The sequence below is a fragment of the Panthera tigris genome, chromosome A1, assembly GCF_018350195.1.
Source record: "Panthera tigris isolate Pti1 chromosome A1, P.tigris_Pti1_mat1.1, whole genome shotgun sequence".
Lineage (NCBI taxonomy): Eukaryota > Metazoa > Chordata > Mammalia > Carnivora > Felidae > Panthera > Panthera tigris.
This window is the reverse complement of record NC_056660.1, coordinates 137,415,033-137,438,170: the sequence shown is the minus strand read 5'-3', so window position 1 is coordinate 137,438,170 and position 23,138 is coordinate 137,415,033. Positions and strand designations below refer to the sequence as shown.

General features: G+C 40.8%; 1 protein-coding gene across 1 annotated transcript; it reads left to right on the top strand.

Moving 5' to 3' along the window:
- ANKRA2 (ankyrin repeat family A member 2) lies at positions 1 to 11,292 on the top strand. Its single transcript, XM_042988292.1, has 9 exons — positions 1 to 260; positions 2,553 to 2,945; positions 3,628 to 3,786; positions 5,816 to 5,881; positions 8,091 to 8,188; positions 8,652 to 8,777; positions 9,074 to 9,140; positions 9,661 to 9,741; positions 10,777 to 11,292. Exons 2-9 carry the CDS (start codon positions 2,657 to 2,659, stop codon positions 10,830 to 10,832), a joined length of 942 nt encoding a protein of 313 aa, XP_042844226.1. The 5' UTR covers positions 1 to 260; positions 2,553 to 2,656; the 3' UTR covers positions 10,833 to 11,292.
- Positions 11,293 to 23,138: the final 11,846 nt, after the last annotated feature.

Sequence of the window (23,138 nt, the reverse complement as noted above, 5' to 3'; positions counted from 1 at the left end):
ACGGGTGTTGCTCTAGAGACCCAGACGGGTCCTGCTGAAGTGACCCAGTGTCCGTAGTACTTGGGCAGCAAAGACTGTGCAGCGGCGGGGGAAAAAACCTGGAAGTCCTCTCGGCTGCGGTGACGCGGAACGTTTTTTGGCCAAACCCCGAAAGAAGAAATCGGAAGTGACGTCGCGGTCAAAACAAGCCGGGGTTTGGGGGCCTGCAGTGAATCTGTGGCCGCAGATGGAAAGGCCCGACTGGCTGTCGGCTGTCGAAGGTAGTCGCGAGGCCCTGCGCGCCCATCCAGTAGTCTTCCGGCCCCTGTCCCCCGGACCCTCCCGCCGGGGGTGAACCAGAGTTTCCGCCTGAGCGACTTTTCGGGCCGAGCTGGCGGGTGGCTCCCGAGCGGACTTCCCTCCCTACAGTGTCCCTTTCACGGGGCTTCTGCCCTGGGACACCTGTCGCCTGTGAGGCGTCATTTTCATAGCACCTTCCTTTCCTTGGTGGACAGTTTCAGGAGTAGGAAGAGCCAAGGGACACCTGTTACTAGGATCCACTGCGGAATGTGTATCTCATTAGGTTTTCTCCCTTCATCCCTGGGCTCTGACCCATCGAGGTGATCCTAGCTCTCCTTTGGCCATCGTCTTCTTCTCACTGCCTCTTACTCTCAATCCTATTTTCACCTCTCCTTCTCCAAGTCTTCAAAATCTTAGCTTAACCCATCAATTTTGGCTCATCTCGTCTAGCGTATTGGCAGGACCAGCGTTCTGTTTTCACTCCCTCCTCGCCCCAGTTCTCCCCTTCTCGAAGAGGGTAATTCCGCCTATATTATGACATGGAAGATGTTTGGAGCTAGAAAGAATATTAGAGATGCCTATTTCAACCGTCTTCGTTGTATAGATTAATACAACGAGTCTCAGAAAACGTATATGACTTGTCTTTCCATTGTTGCACAGCTAGCTAGTAGTGATGTTGAGACCAGAATGCCAGATCTAATTAGCAAGCCCCTGTTGGGCATCTCGCAGGGTCATTTTAGGATAGGAAATAATATGAAACAGTGTTAAACTTCATATCAGAAAACATTTCTGGAGCACCTGATGGGATCAAGCTCTGTTTTGTATGCAAAGATTAGTAAGAGTGGCCCCCAGCCTAGAGAAGTTTTCAGTTTCTTGGGAGTTTAAGTGGAAACATTCAAAGGAATGGTAAATGCCAAAATGGAAATAAATGCAGTGTGCTAAGAGAGCTCAGGGGATTGCATTTAGGCCAGCTCTGGGTAGGAGTCTGTGGGAGATGGGTCGTCCCTCAGGAAATTTTCATAAGAGCCTATATTAAGTTGCTAACATTTTAACTAAACAAAAACTGAGAAGTGTATCTTCAGTACATCATAACCAAAGCTTTGTAAAGCCTTTACCTGTCCAAGAATCAGGTGTTATAGATGCCAATAGACATGGATACAATGAATTTTATCTTAAATTCAAACTGAGAACCACTTATAAACATAGCATGTTAAAAAATGAACTACAGGTAAGAGGTTAAAGTTTTCACATCAAATTTTTTTAATGTTTTAGCCATTTTAGTTTATAGAATGAAGTCTTGGCACTTTAAAATTAGAAGGTGGTTTGGAGCTACTGGGTAGCTCAGTCGGTTAAGTGTCAGACTCCCGGTCAGGTCATGATCTCACAGTTTATGAGTTCAAGCCCCGCATCAGGCTTTCTGCTGTCAGCATGGAGCCCGTTTTGTGTCCTCTATCCCCCTTTCTCTGCCCCTTCCCCTGTCATTCTCTCTCTCTCTCTCTCTCTCTCTCTCTCTCTCTCTTTCTCAAATAAATAAGCACTTAAAAATCTAATAAATAAATTTAGAAGGTTGTTTAAATCTATCAGTCAATGAAAAGGTCACTCACTTGAACTATGAAAATAACAAATGCCCAATTTTTGAAAGAAAGGTGCTATGAGAATTTTTTACAAGGTTTTCTCCCAACAGAAACTAGCTTCTTTCCATCTTGATGAAGTGCCTCCCACCCCTCTCTGGGCTTCGCCTGTAGCAGGAACTTCGGTTAGTTCTGAAGGCTGGGCAATCCAAGATCAAGGTGCTAGCATGGTTGTGTCCTGGTGTGAGCCCTCTTCATGGTTCATAGCTTCCATCTTCTTGGTCTAACTTGGTGAAAAACCATGAAAGTTTATTTTCATTGTTAGCTTGATCTTCTGTCCACTTACCAATGTTGAGGAATAGGAGAAGGGAGAAAAGAGTAAAATGTGTTGGAACCTGGTGATGAAGGTAAAAAATATGCCTGTATCTCATTTGGTCTTTACCAAGATCCTATGCAATTAGTGGCGATACCCCCATTTTACAGATGAGACTGAGACTTGGAGAGGTTGAATAATGTACAGGTTCACACAGCCAAGAAGTGGTGAAGCTTGGATTCATACTCCGGTGTCTGCCTCCAAACATTGTATGCTTACTGTTATGTATAGGGGCTTGTAAGAGCACTATGTGCATACTTGATTGAAAAATGATTATTTTGTGTATTATTACCTAAGTTGATATAATCTTTTTAATTTTTTTCTTTCAGATTTTTCAATATCTAAATTCCAAGAACACACTGGATACCACTCCTATAAAACAAAGAGGAAATCATGAAGGAATGTTTTAATCATTGAAACTACAGTTGAAATCATGGCTACATCAACAAATCTGGATATTGGAGCCCAGCTGATAGTGGAAGAGTGTCCCAGCACTTACAGTCTAACTGGCACGCCAGACATTAAAATAGAACATCAGCTGGACTCAAATGCAGAGGAAGGATCAGCTCAGGGTGTTGCCATGGGAATGAAATTCATATTACCTAACCGATTTGATATGAACGTGTGTTCTCGATTTGTGAAGTCCTTAAATGAAGAGGATAGTAAAAATATTCAAGATCAGGTTAACTCTGACCTGGAAGTGGCATCTGTCCTATTTAAAGGTTGCAAGTTATGGTATAAATATGTGCATTTGTTCTGTTTTTGGTTTTTTTTGTGTTTTTTGTGTATGGTTTTGTTTTTTTTTGTTTTTTGTTTTGGTTTTTCCTTTCTGATCATGAGATTTTGAGTTTGGGAAGAGAGTTTGGAAGTCATCTTTTAATATGATTTTCTAGAATCTCACAGAAACCGAAATTAAATAATTTTCATGTTTTGTGATGTCTATAGTGTATGTTGATTTTTTAAAATTTTCTAGCTTAACCTTTATTTAGAAATTAAAGTTTCTTATTTGTACCTTTTTAAATGATAGAAGAAAAATTATTCGTGCCTTTTAAGAAATGAATTAGCTTAATATTCCCTCTTCCATGAATATTTGATTGGCCTCAGTTTCCCATGCATTAATGCAGTGAAGTCTGCCGTCATATTGTAGATTTATTTTTATAACAATCTACTGAATAAAAAAGCTAATTTCAAAATAAAATTGTTCAAAATTAATACAGATTTTTCCTGGAACTTTCACTATGATGATATAGATTTTTTAATAGCAAAGAATAATTTAATATCACTTGAGAAACAGTTGAAGATGTACCTCGTGTATTTCTCTTTTAATGTAAACATTGACATAGAACTCTGAAATGTTTTATCATTAAAATATTGTGTTAATGTGTTTAAATTTATTTTACTTAGCTGAATGCAATATCCATACATCTCCTTCTCCGGGAATTCAAGTAAGGCATGTCTACACTCCCTCTACAACAAAGCACTTCTCACCCATAAAACAATCAACTACTTTAACCAACAAACACAGAGGAAATGAGGTCTCGACCACACCTCTCTTAGCAAATTGTAAGTATTTCCCACTGAGTTGTTAAAATATTCTTATTACTGGTATAATGCTTTCAAGAGTTTGGCCTTGAAACATTATTTTCTTTAAATGCATATCCTATTTGGAAAGTGATGTCTTGATAGTTTCAGTAATTTAAAATTTCACAATATTACTGCAGAGTCACATATTTCATGTTTTATATTTGTTGAGAAAAAGTATAGATTTTAATACAGATTTTGTATAGGTTTATACAAATACAGGTTTATATTCATACACATACAGATTTTTACAGGTTTTCATTCTTAAAACCTTTATAGTTTTTTTTTTAATATTTATTTTTGTGTGAGAGAGAGAGACAGAGTGTGAGCAGGGGAGGGGCAGAGAGAGAGGGAGACACAGAATCTGAAGCAGGCTCCAGGCTCTGAGCTGTCAGCACAGAACCCTACGTGGGGCTGGAACTCACGGAACGACGAGATCAGACCTGAGCCGAAGTCAGACACCTAACCGACTGAGCCACCCAGGCACTATTAAAACCTTTATAGTTTAACTATAAAAAAACAATCTTTTATTCTGAACTATGTGCAAAGTAAGAGAGTATTTTTACTTCACATTTTACTTTTAAACTAGATCAGTGATCAGCAAGTGATTTGTAGTAAAAGCTGAGTGATTTGTAATTTAGAATTTGACTATAATAACATGAATATGAAATTTCTCTTTTTAAAACCTTGAAGCCACAATTTTTAAAAATGGAATCATTCTAGAGGAAATAAAATGAAGCTTTTCTATACAAATCAGAAAAATGTAGTATGGGTATGTTAATGAAAGAAAACCAGTAAGCAGTTTGACGTTAGGAACTGTATCGAATATGTAATGTAAATGCATCTATATTCTAAAGCATGGTGAAATATTTGTTTTTACTTTGGAAACACTGTATCTCTCCTAATTTTGAATGGCATGCCCTAGCAGTTAAGCAGGAGGAGTCCATGATTCTTACTTCACCTATTAGCCAAAGTTTCTACTTACTATATTTCCATGTGCTTCCTAATTGCTTTCTTTCTATTAAGGCCACTCAGTCATATTACTGAAGTCAAGGATCAAGTGATACTAATTTCTAAGATGAACTCTCACAGAACAGTGCCTGTTTAGTTTTGTTGTAAAATAAAGATGTTGTCTTAAAATAAATAAATGAGGGTTGCCTGGGTGGGTCCATTAAGTTTCCGACTCTTGACTTCAGGTCATGATCTCACTCATGGGATCAAGCCCCACCTGGGGGTCTGCGCTGATATTGAGGAGCCTGGTTGGGATCCTCTCTGTCTGTCTGTCTCTCTCTCTCTCTCTCTCTCTCCCTCTGCCCTTCTCTTTCTCTTAAAATAAATATATAAACTTTTAAATATAAATAAATGAATGAAATAAAGATATTGTCTTAAAATAGTCCAACCATATTATTTTTGAGCTAAAAAGAAACACCTAGAGATTATGCAGTTCCCCTCCCTCATTTTATAGACAAAAACATTTAATTATTTACTCAAGGTCACACAGCTGATTAGCCACAATGAAGTCTGCATTCAAGAATTTACTCTCAAAGTTAGTTTTCAACTTACTAATTCCCATGGGTTAGAAAAAAACCCGTGGAGTCTTGAAATAATGGTCTTTGGGATTTCAGAGGATTCAGTCTATAAAAAGACAGAAGGTATATCTTTGTGTGGTTTTAGACCCAACATCCTCCTAAGTTTGGATATTGAGTTAGCATTTTAAAAATTAAATACCTAAACTGTTTCTTTGATTGATAAGATCAGTGGCAATTTGCATTAATAGTTGATCATAACAATTTGCCTGTTCATTGCTAATAATACTTTGTAGCTGTCAGAATTGCCTTAAACACATACCGATCCTCAGATATAGGTATATTTTAAGTTACATTTTTTTTAAACAATAAAATGAGAGTTTTTATTTTAGAAAAGAAAATTGCTGCACACATATGAATACTGACGTGATGAAAGTGTACCCTATAAGTCGAAAACTGTGAAGCTTTTTATGGTATTGTTTCAGCTCTATCTGTTCACCAGTTGGCTGCTCAGGGAGAGATGCTTTACCTAGCTACTCGGATTGAACAAGGTAATAGCCTGTTCTTTTAAACGTACTTAAATTTTGTAGGGTTTATTAGATTTTTGTTGTTTTATTTTAATACAGGAAAGTATAAAGACAAAAAAAATAGTTGCATAATCTCACCAGGCAGATAACCCATAGGTAGTAAAAAACAGACAAACAAAAAGTATATAAAGTATAAAAGTCACAGCTTCCCATACCATCCCAGCCTTGTTCCCAAAAGCAAATATTATAAATTTCTTATATTTTCAGGAAACTTTTCTAGAAAACATTTCTGTTTATTTTTGGAGTTCTGTATGAGAATATATATGTGCTTTTTTGTTGTTTACACAAGAGGGAAAGTATTGTACACACCGTATTACACTTTCCTTTTTTTCACTTAATATTTTGGACATCTTTCCATATAAGCACATAAAGATCTGTTTCATTCTTTTTAATAGTTTAACAGGTCTATGATTTTGCACTGTATTGCTGCATACACATGTACCATGTTTTGGTTTTTTTTAATTTTTTTAAACATTTATTTATTTTTGAGAGACAGAGGGAGACAGAGCATGAGTAGGGGAAGGGCAGAGAGAGAGGGAGACACAGAACCTGAAACAGGCTGCAGGCTCTGAGCTGCCAGCAACAGAGCCTGACACAGGTCTCACGCCCACAGACCGCGAGATCATGACCTGAGCCAAAGTCGGACACTTAACCGGCTGAGCCACCCAGGCGCCCCGCATGTTTTTATTTTTTAACTAATCCTCTTGGAGGTGATTCCAATTTCTTGCTCTTAAATAATAGTCTTGCTTACATTCCTTTTAAGTATGTAAATTCCTACAAGTATATTTGCCGGGTCAAAAGAAATGTGAATTTTTATTTATATATATATTGCCAGATATTTGTCCTGTCCCTACACCAGAGTTAGAGTTTCTGTTTCCCCATACCCTGACACAAGATATTATCAGACTTTAATCTTTGCTAATCTCATGGGTGAAAAAATAGTCTCTCATACTGGTTTTGTTTCAGTTTTTTAAATTATGGTCTATTTAAGCTTTTTTGTGTGTGAACTGCCTGATATGTGTTGATTTATGTGAACTCTTATCTAAATTAAAGAAATTCACTCTGTTGTTTATGTTGCATTTTTTTTTTCTAGTTTGTCATTTTCCTTTGATTCTGATGTTTTCAAACAAAATTTTAACATTTTGTAGTGGTAAATTTATTTTTTTCCTTGCAACTTTTGAGTTTTATATCCTGCTTTGAAATGATTTTCTACTTCAAAATTACAAATAAATTCACTCACATCTTATTCTACAATTTCTGTGGTTTGGTTTTTTTCACATTTCAATCTTTGACGCATATGGAATGTTTTGGTATAAGGAGGTAAAGGTCAAGCTTTACTTTTATTTTCCTTTTTCATAAAGTTAGCCAGTTATCCCAACATTACTGATTGAGTACAGGGTGCATGATAAAAGAGGTGGGTTTTTTTTCATCATGTCATTTTCTTATAAGACATACTTCAGTATTATATTTCTTTTTGTTCATAAATATTTGAAGGTTTCATTCTGTCTACTAAATAAACTTAGGGGAAACCTGTGGACTTTGTAACTAGTAAGGTGAATCTAGGAAACAAAATGGGGTTCAAGGTAGAATTGCATGGGACTGTGTTTCAGATTATTCTGTCTTCATCCCAATTATGTTAGTAAACCACCAAGAATGAAAAAAATATCAATGTTAGCTATAGAGTAGAAGATAATTTTAATAAGGTTTTGGAGGTTTTATAATATATATTTATATAATTGTAAGGGCTATTATATAATCTCACTTCTATTGTGTTTCTCCCAACTACTCATTGAGATAAGCAAAGTATTATTCCATGTATTGGAGAAATTAAATGATATGCCCAGAATCATAGTCCTGTAAAGTGACAGAGGCAGGATTCAGACTATGGTCTCCTGATCCCGAGTCCAGTCTTTTGTGGACTGCCTTGTACCTAGCGTTACGTCATGTGCAGTAGAAACACGCTGTTCGAACTGAGCTGTGTATACCGAAGCACATTTTAATACATTCACACTGCACCCTGCAACAACACTTAATAGGACTTCAGCAAATAAGTCGGCAGAAAGTGAACTTCAGTGAGTAGTAGTATCAACTTTTTAGAATGCCAGTATTTTCTTAATGATATTAATAGTTGGTTGTTAAATTAGATGACAAAAATTGCTTTTCTTTTAAATAGAAAATGTTATCAATCACACGGATGAAGAAGGATTTACTCCTCTGATGTGGGCTGCAGCACACGGGCAAATAGCTGTGGTAGAGTTTCTACTTCAGAATGTAAGGAAAATGCCTCAGAAAATGTATATGTACAGTTACTTAAGTCTGTAGTAAAGATTTTGTATCTTCAGCCAACTAGATGCAATGGTAGAGGATCCAAAACAATTTTACATGCTTTTCATGTTCTTGTGGAACCTGGATCTAGCTGGGCAGACAAGACCAATCGTACGTGAAACAGCAAGAGAGAATTTAATGCCCAACTCCCTTGAGGTACAGTGGGAGCAAAAGTACCGTCAGCTCTCTAGGACCAGCTTCGTGGAGGAGATGTAATTTGACTCCAGAGCAGAAGGACAGTTAGGACCGAGATAAAGGGAGGAAGGAAGGCATCCATGAGTAGAAATTTGCGTTATTTACCCCAGAACGTTACCTGACCAAAGTATTGAACTGAATTCTTAGTGACAGAAACAACAGTATTCTTGTTTACATGAATTGAAAAGTCTTTTCTCTCCACTTACCACTCCAGGGTGCTGATCCCCAGCTTTTAGGAAAAGGTCGAGAAAGTGCACTATCATTGGCCTGTAGTAAAGGCTACACAGATATTGTCAAAATGCTGCTTGATTGTGGAGTTGATGTGAATGAATATGATTGGGTGAGTTTATGCTACCGATTTTAAAATACTGTAATAAACTCTAGGATTTACTTAGTTTGGAGAGACATAATACATTTCACTAAACATTTGGAAAAATCATTAACTTAAACACCTGGAAGAAAAAGTTAATGGTGTAAACTCACTTGTGACATCTGATTTAAGTATTCTTCACAAAACATGAAAATTGCCTTAAACTACTTTTACATGTCCATTTCTTAGTAAAACTCCTCAACGGCAACATTGAATTACTCGAATCTTGCTCACCTTGAAAACTAAATGACCTTTTCCTTTTGCAGAATGGAGGAACACCTTTGCTTTATGCTGTACATGGGAATCATGTTAAATGTGTAAAAATGCTCTTAGGTAAGCCATTTTTAAAAGTGAAAATATTTAGAAAATACCATGTGAGGGGTTTATTTTAACTTCTTACAAGGTGGCCTCCCTTGGTATTACTCAGGAGAATCATTAATTACTATTAAACACGTGAATCCTTCTGGAACACGTGCTACCAGAGAGTTGCCCGTGTGAGAAGCAGCTCCAGCACGCCACACACCTGTGCTTGGAGCATTTGTCTTTGTTGCTTTCCTTTGGAGGATCACGTGTGAATCCACAGTTGTTTCCTCGACCCGCGGCGTCTTTATGCAGAAGTTCTCGCTGTAGTTGTTGATGAGTTTCAGCTTTTCGAGAGGATGCCTGTTTGTTTGAAGTGTCTTCCCTCTGACCCACCGAAGTGAAATCTCTGCCCTTCGTACTTTGTCAGACCATCCTGAAGATACCCTCCACTTTGCTGAAAATCTGTCCTGCTGTTTGCACATGAGCCAGTAATAGACAAACATGTCTACATTTTCATTTTATTTATGCAGAATTTTCTGTTTTGATACAGAAAATGGAGCTGACCCCACAATTGAAACTGACTCTGGGTATAATTCTATGGATTTAGCTGTAGCCTTGGGCTATAGAGGTGGTAAGTATTTTAGAACTGTCAGATTGTATTTTTTTTTTAATTTTTTTTAACATTTATTTATTTTTGAGACAGAGAGAGACAGAGCATGAACGGGGAAGGGTCAGAGAGAGGGAGAGACAGAATCTGAAACAGGCTCCAGGCTCTGAGCTGTCAGCACAGAGCCCGACGCGGGGCTCGAACTCACGGACCGCGAGATCATGACCTGAGCCAAAGTCGGCCGCTCAACCGACTGAGCCACCCAGGCGCCCCTGTCAGATTGTATTTTAGTTAGTAAAGCTATATAAATAGTACAAACTGTGGTCTAAACCATTTTCATCACTTGTAGTCCTAAAACATGACATGTTATCCTAACTCCTGACATATACTTTTAACTGTGGGCAAAATCAACAAATTCTTACCAAAAAAAAGAGTTTGTTACTATTACTTTTCACCAACCCAAATAACTAGTTGCTAGAGTGCACACCTATTTATGTACAAGATTTGTTTAACATTTTGTAACAAATTATTTACAAAATGCTTTCTGGTTGCCCTTTCTCTGTTCTTTAGAACAAACTTTGTGCAAGAACAGAATCCAGTAACTTAGACAATTACTAAGTCCATGACAGACTAAGTTTTAAGTGCGTTAAGTATTGCATGCAATCGTATCACCCTCAGACTATGAGTATATATTACTAGGATATATCCTCAGAATATGATGAATAACTATTTTAAGAAAAAGTTGATGGGGGTGCCTGGGTGGCTCAGTCGGTTAAGCAGCCAACTTCAGCTCAGGTCATGATCTCGCGGTCCGTGAGTTCGAGCCCCACGTGGGGCTCTGTGCTGACAGCTCAGAGCCTGGCACCTGCTTCAGATTCTGTGTCTCCCCCTCTCTCTCTCTGCCCCACCCCCCACTCGCGCTCTGTCTCTCTCTCAAAAGTAAACACTTAAAAAATGTAAAAGAAAGAAAAGAAAAAGTTGATGTTAAGTTGAATTTGATAGTTCTGTTTAAAATTGTGTAATCAGCATGCTGTGGTCTTGATAACCTATCTCTTCTAGTTCAACAGGTTATTGAGTCACATTTGCTGAAGCTGCTTCAGAATATCAAGGAGTAGACACAGTCATCAAGAAGTGTCGTCTGCCCTTTCTTTTACTTTTTGGCTCTTATAAATGATAGTTTTGTTTACTTATAAATTTTTACCTCAGTTGCAAAATTTACTGGTTTTGGTAAGTTTTAATAAATATTCCTCTCAGCAATTCACTGGTTTATAATAAAATTAATATTGATGCTTTTTTATAAATGTGTTTTACTGCATATTTAAAGTTATAAATTAATGTTTTGTGGCATGTAAATTTTTATGGTACAGATAGTTATCTGTCTTTGTATCAAGTGCTGTAATTTAACAGTTTCAAAAATTATTCTACCCTATTTGTCTTCACTCTTGTATTAACTCATTGACTTCACATAGGTTTGCTATAAATCTATAGAAAAAAAATTTGTTATTGTTGAATTCAAAAATGCACAGTGTGATTGTTTACAAAATGATGTTATAAATAAAGTACTTTTTCTGTTTGCATGCTAGTTTTTTTTTTTTTTAATTTTATAAGATTATTGAGGAATTACTTTAAGATTTTGGTTTAACCCTTCTGTCCTGCTAGGATACTCCATTAGATCAAACAGTATAATTAAATCAAATGTAAGTCAATCAACAAAAATTTGATTGTCATTTTTAGAAGTATATTTAGAATATTTTTCTCTTGTAAATAAGTTTTTCAGTAGGAAAAGTCCTCCATGAAAGAAAAGTCAGCCCTTCAATAAACGTCAATTAAATGCTCGTTAATTCCACTGAAGGAGTACTATAAATATATATATTGGTTTTAAAATAAAAGATAACCGTGATATAAAAAAGGACCGTAACATGATTGAAACCTTTTAGATGTACATTTAGAGAGAAAATACAATCATTTAATAAAAGGGCTACAACCTAAAGAGAACTATATAAATATTCTTTGGTTAAAGGAACCTTCTTTTTTGTACAGATTTTCCTCTTAAGACAGTTAAGCCTTTTTGCTGGAGTGAGAGCTATGTAATGCTAGCTGTGTGCACAGGAATAAAATTCACCTGCATAACCTCGTCAGTGACTCCGAACAAGAAACTTGATTATTGGTGATTTTATATTTAATGGAATTGAAATTGCAATTGGATACATAATTATTACATTCACAGTAGACCATCCCAAACCCATTGCTTTCTGAGTTGTCCCTGTGAAAAGGATAGACCACCGTTTGATACCTTTGCCCCATGTTTTATTTTTTATTCATAAATTCAGTGAAATTGCTCTCCATTCAGACATATTTGCTCATATTACATTATGGAACTGGAAAGCATCTCAACATTTTACATGTGTCCATTATGTTTCTTTTTCACATCCACTGAGAATAGTCGGACCTATTACATATACCAGAATCAATTCATGGCAAGTGTCATAAAGTCCTTATTGGTACTCAGTCCGTCTTCTGTTCACTGTCTCTTGTCCAAAAGGTTAAATATTTGAAATAACAAATTTCCCCTCAACAGTCATTCAATCCTTCAATACACATTTATTGAGCTCATATGCCATGTTAGATTTGGGTTGGACTCAGGAGATGCAATGGTGGGGCCCCACAGGGACATTTTCACCGCCCTGCCTTGAAGATCTTACTTAGAATCTGCCTCTGGGGAGCCTGGGCGGCTCACTTAAGGGTCCAACTCTTGTTTTGGGCTCAGATCATGATCTTACATTTCATGGGATTGAGGCCCAAGTCGGACTCTGCACTGACAGTGCAGAGCCTGCTTGGGATTCTCTCTCTCCTGTCTCTGCCCCTCCACCACTCACACGTGTGTGTGTGTGTGTGCGTGTGTGTGTGTGTGTGTGTGTACACGTGCTCCATTTCTTTCTTAAACTTAAAAAAAAAAACCAAAACTCCTCCCAGCGAGTTTGGTTTTGTTCAAAATCATCTCCTGTTGTCCCACACATCCTGAGGACAAGTTAAAAATGCCAAGTGTCGGGGCTCCTGGATGGCTTAGTTGGTTGAGCATTGGACTTCTGCCCAGGTCATGATCTCAAGGTTCATGGGTTCGAACCCCACATCAGGCTCTGTGCTGACAGCTCAGAGCCTGGAGCCTGCTTCAGACTCTGTGTCTCCCTCTCTCTCTGCCCCTCCCCTGCTCACTCGCTCGCTCTTGCTCACTCTCTCAAAAATAAACATAAATTTAAATGAATGGTTAACTGAGGCATGTTCAAGGCCCTAAAATGCCTGGTACTGGGTTTATCACACACTAATTGTCCTGCTGTGTCCCCACATTAGTCCTCCTTATGGACACAACAGAACCCTCTATGTCCTGAGGAGAAACAGAGGGCAGAGGATCTGAGAGTAGCAGAGGCTCCACTCTAAGGACAATTGGTTCTCAAGTTGGGATGCACGATGGAATCATCTGGAGGGCGGTTGAAAATGCTAAGGCCGGGGTCTCCCGGAGAATCTGTTTTATTCGTCTGGGATGCCAAGAGGGGGCATGTAATAGCTTCCTGGGTGATTCTCATGTACAGCCAAGAGTGCCAACCTTGCTGTGGCTGGTAGAACCAGCATGTTCCAAACCACATTCTAACATTTGCCTTTCACATTGCCACCCTGTCTACAAAGTAACGTTAAGAAAGAACCTAGCTTATCCTTTCTCTCTGGCCTGTTGGTACATGCTCTCTTTTATAAAGGTAAACATGAATAACACATAAATAACTCGGCTTTTGTCCTTCAATGAGCTGTTAGTTATAACTGCACATCCTTTATTCATTTGTGTTTCTGAAAGACGCATTTCTGATGCCATACAGTTGTTAACTTATTTTGCTTATGTTTTGGATAAGAAAAGAGCCCTGAGGGGCGCCTGGGTGGCGCAGTCGGTTAAGCGTCCGACTTCAGCCAGGTCACGATCTCGCGGTCCGTGAGTTCGAGCCCCGCGTCAGGCTCTGGGCTGATGGCTCGGAGCCTGGAGCCTGTTTCCGATTCTGTGTCTCCCTCTCTCTCTGCCCCTCCCCCGTTCATGCTCTGTCTCTCTCTGTCCCAAAAATAAATAAAAAACATTGAAAAAAAAAATTAAAAAAAAAAAAAAAAAAAAGAAAAGAGCCCTGAACACCCGGGACAGTAGTCTATTACCAACAAATGCCAAAGAACTTGTTATTCCTTTGTTCTAGGATTTCCTTCGGGACACGGATATTGACTAAAGCACTGGCCATCCAGAATTCACACTGGCTCATGGGTTCCTCCACAAGGACAAGGCTGGGTAACCCTCTTCCATGATGTGTGCCTGTTATGAAAACTTTGATCTTCTCATACATGGTGACGCTGTGTTTGCCCCTCTGCCAAGGAGACTGTCAACAAAAATGAAGTCAATCACATGTACCCCTGTCTCAGTGATCTCCTGCCTCTGAGGTCCCTCAGCCACTGCAGGAACAGGTCGGTGGTATTTAGCGAAGAGCTCGTTTGGGCCAGAGTTTGGCCTTACTGCCTCCTTCAGAGAATAAACCACTCCCTTTGTGCCATTCTAGGTTCTTCTTAGAAGATACTGTTGCCTTCCCTGTGTCGATAAGATGACTGGGGCCCTCCCCAAGAAAGCACCATGTACTGAGTGTGGTCAGCTTTCACACAGCCTCCTACATGGGGGAAAAGTCAAATACAGCAGCTGCTGTTGGCTTACGAGAAACAGTAGAACACAAATGTCAAGGTTTGTGCCAGGTGCTGAAGTCACAGCCCCTGCACCTCAGGATCTAGTCAGGGAGAGAATGCAGTACAAATTCACTAACCTCAACGCAAAATGAAGTAATTGATAAGAAAAGTTGATGTCAAATAGGAATTGATTTGGGAAAGAAACTTACTTCCGTGGCTTCAGGAAGCCAAGGTCAGAATCCCTGACCTTTATCTTTATTTTTTCTGAATATAAAAGTAACGTGTACTTCTCATATCTGTCAGAATGCTTTCAGGTGTAAAATAAAACCCACTTGAGGTGGCTTAAACAAATAAGTAAATGTATTTGCTCACATAGGAGGAAGTCCGGAGTTAGGAGGACTTGAAAGTTGGCTGACATAGCAAAGCAACAATGTCAAGTAAGACCCAGGTTATTTCAGTCTCTGCACTCTGTGGGCCACAATTCAGCCCTGTCCTAAAGCTGGTTCCCCTCAGGGCCATGGTGTGGTGTCTAATAACAAGGGCCATATGCTTCTCCATTTCTGTCTAGTTCAATGAGAGAAGGAGGTGTCCCATCCCCCTTCCAGAAGAGTGAGGAAGAACTTCTCCGGAAGTTTCCAGAAAACCACTCCTCTAGTCTCATTTACGACAGGCTTACATGCTCGTTCCTGAACCAGCTATGGAGATTAAGACTAGCTGAGCATCTACCAGTCATACCCAACTCAACTGAGAGCCAGTATCTTCTGTAGCACTTGGGCTGAGTGGGGAGAAACACCAGCATCTGTTAAGAAGGGGGAAAAGGGGGGGCACCTGGGTGGCTCAGTCGGTTAAGCGTCCGACTTCGGCTCAGGTCACGATCTCGCGGTCCGTGGGTTCGAGCCCCGCGTCGGGCTCTGGGCTGATGGCTCAGAGCCTGGAGCCTGCTTCCCATTCTGTGTCTCCCTCTCTCTCTGCCCCTCCCCCGTTCATGCTCTGTCTCTCTCTCTCTGTCTCAAAAATAAATAAACGTTAAAAAAAAATTTAAAAAAAAAAAAAAAAAAAAGAAGGGGGAAAAGGGGAACAAACACAATACCTATGGAGAGCCCTGACCAGGAGCCATAAGTAGATAAGCAGAAGAAGAGAAAATGGAATAATAAAAAAATGCTTGATTGATTTGAAAGAAGGAGGAAGCAAGAAATATGGAAACATAGATAGGACAAATAGAAAACAACTAGCAAGATGGTAAACTTAAATTCAACATTAAATGTACAAGGACTAAACATTACAGTTAAAAAACAAAGGTTGATGTGGGCATCTGGGTGACTCAGTTGGTTAAGTGTCTGACTCTTGATCTCAGATCAGGTCTTGATCTCAAGGTCATGAGTTCAAGCCCCGCATTGGGGTCCACGCTGGGTATGAAGCCTACTTAAAAAACAAAAACAAAACAAAGAAAAGACAAAGGTTGAGAGACTGGACTAAGGAAACCAAGCAAGAATCACCATTTGCTATTTTAAAGAAACAAACTTTATATATAAGGATGAAGATAGATTGAAAGTAAAAAACTAGGAAAAGATACCATAAACATCAACAAAAGGATGTTGATTTGGCCACATTAATATTGGCATCTCAAACGTCAGGTGCCTAAAATTGACAAAACTTGAAGAAGTTCTTCTTGAAGAAGAACAAAGTTAGAAGAGTAAAATGGTCAGATATCTAGACTTACCATATAAAGCTACAGCAGTTAACACAGGCAGTGACAAAACAAATAAACCAATGATATAGAATATAGTCTAAAGAAGGATCTGCACCTGTGTGTCAGCTAATATAGACGAAGTTACCGCTGCGATTCAGTGGAGAAACAATGCCTTTTCAACACAGCTTTTTAATCTCTGAAAACTTTGTATGCTGCCTAGTAGTCATGGGTAACTGCATTCACATGGAGCTTTGTAAGTAGAAAATATGAATTGTTATTCCCTTTTCCTTAAAAATAACTGTCTTAGAACTCTTTTTCTCTTCTTTTGGGCATAGATGTAAGTAAACAGAAGACCAGTTGATTCATCTTAAAGTGTTCCAGTGTATCCCCAAAACTGATTTGATTTGTCATTTGGGTTCTAGCTTTGGGCTTTATGTTAATTTTTTCAGAGCGTATATATTTTATTTTGTGTAGTTAGATTCACCAATACCTTTGTGCTCCCAAGACAATGTCTCCAATCGCCTCCCTTTAAATTTTTTTTTTCAACGTTTTTTATTTATTTTTGGGACAGAGAGAGACAGAGCATGAACGGGGGAGGGGCAGAGAGAGAGGGAGACACAGAATCGGAAACAGGCTCCAGGCTCCGAGCCATCAGCCCAGAGCCTGACGCGGGGCTCGAACTCATGGACCGCGAGATAGTGACCTGGCTGAAGTCGGACACTTAACCGACTGAGCCACCCAGGCGCCCCTCCAATCGCCTCCCTTTAGAGTAGCAAAGAAGTCAGGGTGCGTTCTTCCCTAGCTTCCCCACCCTTCTTACCCCAGCCTCCCCTGGCGACTAGAGTGCAAGTGTGTTATGGAGCTTTAACCAATCAGATGCTCTGAGATGTGTCATACAATAACTGGCCGCCAAGTGGCAGTCATGATGCAGTACGAATGTGACACTGACCCCTCCAGAAAGGATCCAGAATCTGTCAACCTCAAAAACACCTAGGAGCTGGTGAAATAAATGATGACCTGTTTGAAGCAAAATATAACTACAAGAGTTTATTTTAAATGGGGATCAGATAATAATGCCAGGAACTAGGTTATATTTTAATTCTAGCGTTAGAATTCTCCAGGAGGGAAGCCTTGAGACACAAGGCAGCATCCTCAACCCCATAAATGAAGAAGCCTCTCTCTCTTTACCTTTCTCTCTCCTACTGACCTGGTCATATGAGCCCAGGTGTGCCATGTACCCTCCAGAACTTGTGAGTAATAAATCTTGTTTTTATTCGCTGTTCCCTGGTGGTTGTAGTTGAGCTGTAATTTGCAGACATAATAGGAGCCCCAGGGCAGGCGCGGTAGGTGCAGGTGGGGGAAATGTCCGTGAGGGTTGCCACGGATCGAAAAGGGTGCAGGCATTCCTAGCTGATAGGATCACCATCAATCAGCTGAGACTAACAGAAAACAACTGGTGTAATAGCCCATACCATTATTTTATGTGTGTGACCTTTTATAGTTTGTGGCATAGATAGAAACTTAACAACACGCGCTTTATTTCCTTCTTCTCCATTCCAGCCTTCTGTCGATCTGTCCTCACTGCATATTTTATAAGCACACAAATCGGTATGATTCAAACATCCCTAAAAAGACAGCCAGATCTTCAAAGAGGTTAATAAGACATGACCTAGTGCATGAAAAGGAAAAAAAAAAAAAAAAAAAGATTGTTTCAAAACGACCAAAATGTCAACATGGTTTGAAAGAATCTAATTAGCAATACAGATACAAAGATGCTACCCTTGTGATAAGCTTGATTAACAAAACAATGAAGCCTGTGAGAAAAATTTGAGTGAAACATAATTTGAGTGAAACATTCCGGTGTTGAAAGCTTATCTTTGATGGGCTGGAAACGCCATGAAAATTAATCCTGAACCATTTCCCAGTTGAGAAAGATTTTGTTTATCCTTCTTTGCTAGAGTGGGAGCCAACAATTCTGATGGTTTGGATTAGCTCTTAATATTTCTAGCCATTGGGGTATTCAAATCACCGGTGCGTTCTTGGCGACAAGCTGTCTCACCACAGACAGCAGGAACAAAGGAACGAAGTCTTCCCCACGCAGAAGTCACAAGGCTTCTCTCTCACTTTGACCAGTGGCCTTTCGTCAGAAACAGGCAAAAGGATGTAGTAACCCCAGGGCATCCGCACACCAAGGAGATCTGCGCTCTACCCTTCAGTCCTCGTCAGTTTTCAGGGTTTCCAATGTGCTCAGCTGTGCCTGAGTTTTCCAGGCTTCGAGTCCGTTAACCCCACCCATTAGGCATCTCAGTCACATGAAACAAAACAAAACTACACTGTTGAAGCCGAGGCCACGTGACAGTGACAGAGAGAGAGAGGCCAAGTTAGGGTGGATAAGAGGCTCATGCAGTTTTTAAGGCTTGTCAGAGACAAAAAGAATGTTTTCATCTGGAGAACTATTTTAGACTGGAAAAAAGTGCATGTGTTCATGTATTCATTCACTCTATAAATCCATTCACTTTACAAACTGCTGTATATAAGATTTATGCCATAGTGAAAACAATGAGAGTTTCAGAATCAGATGAACCCGGATTCAACTCCTGACTTTGACAATGCTTTTCCTGAGCCCAAGTTTTCTCACCTGTAAAAATTAAAAAACTAATACAGTCTGAGGGTTTTTCTAAAGATTTGAGATAATGTTCATACTAGCACATGATAATTAATAAACGAGAGCTATAATTATTACTATTATATTATTATTAACATTACCTCTATCAAGCAACACCAGCCCCCAGTTCAATCCTGCATATTTTCATAAGGATGGTTCTTCCTCTCAGTCAGCTTCTTTAGCTTGACAGAGACAAATCCTGCTAGCTTTTTACTACCTCATCTCAACCATGGGAGATCTCACCCCCTGACCAAACTTGAGTCAAGCTCCTCTGAGCCCTCTTCTTGTTTTGACCTTGAATTTGGCTTTGGTCTACTGCCCTTGACCTTGGCCTGCTGAGTCCAGTCTTGGCACAAATCTCCTAAGCCAGTTTACTAAGAATCCCTTGCCCTTGATAGTTGGTCATGTTGGCCTGCATTAGCAAGGATCCCCCTACCCTTGATGGCTAATCAAGTTCCTCTTAGTAACTTTCCATCCATAGACCCCCTCACTCTGCTCACTGGCTGTACATCCCCAGTTGTCTTTGCTTATAGGTGGAGTTGAGTTCACTCTCTCTTCCTACTGAAATAGTCTCAAATGAAGTCTTCCTTACCATTTTAACAAGTGTCAGAATAAGTTCCTTTATGCCCTTTATCTCTGCATGTCTATTTCTTTCTTTTTTTTTTTTTTAATGTTTATTTTTGAGAGAGGGAGAGATAGAGCATGAGTCGGAGAGGGGCAGAGAGAGACAGGGAGACAAAGAATCTGAAACAGTTTCCAGGATCCGAGCTGTCAGCCCAGAGCCCGACGCGGGGCTCAAACTCACAGACCGCGAGATCATGACCTGAGCTGAAGTCGGAGGCTTAACCAACTGAGCCACCCAAGGGCCCCCTCTGCATGTCTATTTCTGACTGAATGGTGTCACTGCCCATAAAGACAGAAAATGGGGGGCACCTGGCTGGGTCAGTCTGAAGAGCGTGCAACTCTTGATCTCAGGATCATGAGTTCGAGCCCCACACTGCATGCAGAGATCACTTAAATATATAAAACCTTAAAAAAAAAAAAAAAAAAAAAAGAAAATGGAACTTGGTGTCCCAGAGAGTTAGGACAGGTCACCAGGGCAGCCCAGTTGATCCCCCTGAAGCCCAGCCACCACTAATCTACATGCCACACTGGACAAATACCCATCTTCTGAAACGGAAACACCGAAAGCCTTGAAGAAAGTGCAGCTGGCTCCCTCCAGGCCAGACCTCCTCCATATGGCCAGCCCGCACCACCCGTCACCCAGAAAAGCTCACTTCTGCTCCTCACCCTAGCCTCTGTCCCTCCTTGCAAGCCTGCCTTTGCCCTCTCTCAATTAATCCCTCTGATTAAGCTCACCCATTTTGTTCTCTTAGTCCCTCAGTCCCTGCTGGCTGACTCACTCACAGCTCCGATAGCAATCCTGTTAGGGGCGAGAGCTGACCCTGAGTGCAGGCCTTTCCTCTCAAAGCCACACTTGTAGTGAATTGGAGGCTTTTGTTGACAGAATCTTGGAGTTGGCAGAGGCCCCAGGGTTCATCTGGTTCTGCGTTTTCCTGCTGATAACAATGAGCCGGAGCCCTTGTTAAACACACATTGCCAGGCATCTCCCCTGGGTATTCCAGATCTGGGCCGGAGACCAGGAATTTGGGTTTTTAAGAAACACTCCAAGGGACTCTCATATTTAGAGAAGATTGGGAGACATCGGAATTCTACTGTGATCCTGACCATTTTATAGAACAGGAAATGGAGGCCTGTAGAGGGGCGGTGACTCACACAAGGGTGCCGACGACCGCCTTAGCAGATCCCAGCCTGGGTTCACGATTCCAGCCCGGTGCCGCCACTGTGCCCACTGTGCCATTAGTCACAGGTGCCTGCTGGAGGACAAAGAAAGTCTCGGGCACCGTGTCGGCAGGCGGGCGAGGAGTCGGCTGAACCAGTAATCACTTTCTCCTCGTAGTGCCTTTCGTCACTAGACTTTGTAACGAGACTCCCTCCTACGTTAGGAACAGGAGACCAGCAGGCCATGGGGAGTAATGACTGCTGCTTCCCTGTGCAGGAATGCCAGCTGTAGTCTCCACTACCCTTGAACTGGAGTCACTTTATCCATCTAGTCCCCAGCGTCTTCAGGTGTAAAACAAGGTAACTGGTCTAGAGTAGGATCTCAACACTTTTCCCAAGAAAGAGAGGCCCCTGACGGGCACAGGAACTAAGAGTGGAGTTACAGTAAGAGAGGAGTCAGGGCTGACCGCGCTGAAGAAAAAAGAGGAAGGAAAGAGATCTGTAAGCTCTCAGAGGCGAGCCATCATGGAGTGGGAAGGGCATGCAACAGGGAGATAGGATAGCTCTCTCTGGGGTGGGTTCCTCCAACCTGGGTACTAAAGGAACCTCTGCACACTTGGAAAATTACTGCAGGCCCCAACTCTCACCAGGTTACCATCATTTTAATTTTTACTAAACCGTTATTTCAACACATACAACCATGAAACAATGTATAAACTCCAGGGTGATAGATGACTATATAACTGAAGAAAAATAAAGAAAGAAAGAAATCAGTTGCCAGAAAGGTAGTAGAATTCAGATTTGTAACAGTAATTTAAAGTGATGGGTAAGTGAATGAGTAATACAATTGCCAATTGGGGGATAATGGTAGAAAAATGTTAGCTCAGTTTTGGGTCCTATAATGTAGTCTGTTTCTTTTTTTCTTTTTTTTTTTTCTTTTTTTAATGTTTATTATTTTTGAGAGAGAGAGAGAGAGAGCGCGCACAGGCTCCAGGCTCTAAGCTGTCAGCACAGAGCCTGACGCGGGGCTCGAACTCACAGACTCGAGATCATGACCTGAGCTGTAGTCGGCAGTCCAACCGACTGGGCAACCCAGGCATCCTATAGTCTGTTTCTATATTGTGAGTCTGAAAACACAACTCCTGAGAACACCTGTTTGCATACAAAACAGGAGTGTTGATACATCCCTTTGTTTGTAGTTCAGGAGAAACACACCTTTCACTTAACCAACACTCTAAGCGAGCAACGCAGATGTCGCTTGAAAACTCTAACGTTCTCTTCGTTTGCAGATACCAGTGTGTATTCAGTGGGCAACTAAGCCAATTATTGTTGTATTCTGGTACAGAACCATTCTTCAGGGCATACTTCCTACTAAAATGATTTTTTAAATCAATATTTAAAGTTGATATTTTCAAAGAGTGAGCCACAGTGCGCATCCACTGGAAACGTGGATGTGGATGTTATGGGGCAAGTTACTTTTCAGCCTGACACGCCTGTATTTCGTGTGTCCTCAGAGGACACCACGTTTCTATCTCAGTGACAGAACACCCCATGAAGTCCACTGAACTTCCCTTGGTATAAACTCAAAGACAGATACAGATTGCAGAATAAAAATAAGGATTCTGGGGATACATTCCATTCCTCGGTTGTGGTCCGTCCAAAGGATTCAGAATGTGCTTTTATAATGACCATTACAGATGATCCTCACAATGAAGACAAACATTTAGATTCTCACAGAGGACATATTTGCAGGTTCCTTGGCAAACTGTCCAGGAACTCTGAGGGAGGCGAGATGAGCAGAAGTTAACCAGTATTTGCTTTTAGGAGACTCAGGTTTAAGTCCCGTTCTGCCACTAACTAGCTTTCGATGGTTGGACAGGTGTTCACATCTCTGGGCATCGGTTTCCTCGACTATAACATGGTCCTACAAATCCCATTCACCTCACAGACTCCCCACAAAAGTTGATGAGACAGCGTATTGGAAGGTGCTTAAACAATGCTCATGCTGCTTACAAAAGGAGAAAACACAATCACAGGGGCAGGGGCAAGTGGCTGCAGATTTCCCCCCAGGCGCTTGAAAAGTCCTAGCCAGTCATTCCTGAGTAGCACGGGACAGACATGAGTATCTCCTGGTCCTTCTGGTCCTTCCTGTCAGGGCCACCTCGGAGCAACTTAGGGTGCTGATCGTCAGGTTAGCGGGCTGAAAACACCTCCCTCCTGTGGAATTAGGGCCGGTTCACTGCTGCTCTCTGCTGCCCTCTGCAGTATGGAAGTTGGTCTTGCATCACATGGAGTCGGCCTCAAGCGAGGAAATGCACACGCCCACTGTCCTGGGCACCCCAGCTCCACATTCCAGCGCCCCCTCTCCCCACCTACCCCACCTCCTCAGAAGCCCACTTCCCGAGGCTTGTCCTGAGTGATTGCAGACCCTCAGGCGTCCAGGCCTCACGTAAGCCCCTCTGTTCATCTCTCAGTCTGCACAATTGCTTCTCCCTCCCTCTTGGTTGTTAGTTAAGACAATGTATTTTAGGGCCGGGAGAAAGTTCCCTCACCTCTGCTGACCTACGGTGGAATGATTTCCAGTTA

Bases quoted from the DNA above. Each gene is read 5' to 3' on its own strand.
- ANKRA2 (XM_042988292.1), top strand. From the start codon at position 2,657: ATGGCTACATCAACAAATCTGGATATTGGAGCCCAGCTGATAGTGGAA. The intron at 2,946-3,627 runs GTTGCAAGTTAT...TATTTTACTTAG, and splicing joins GGCATCTGTCCTATTTAAAG to CTGAATGCAATATCCATACA. The intron at 5,882-8,090 runs GTAATAGCCTGT...TCTTTTAAATAG, and splicing joins AGCTACTCGGATTGAACAAG to AAAATGTTATCAATCACACG.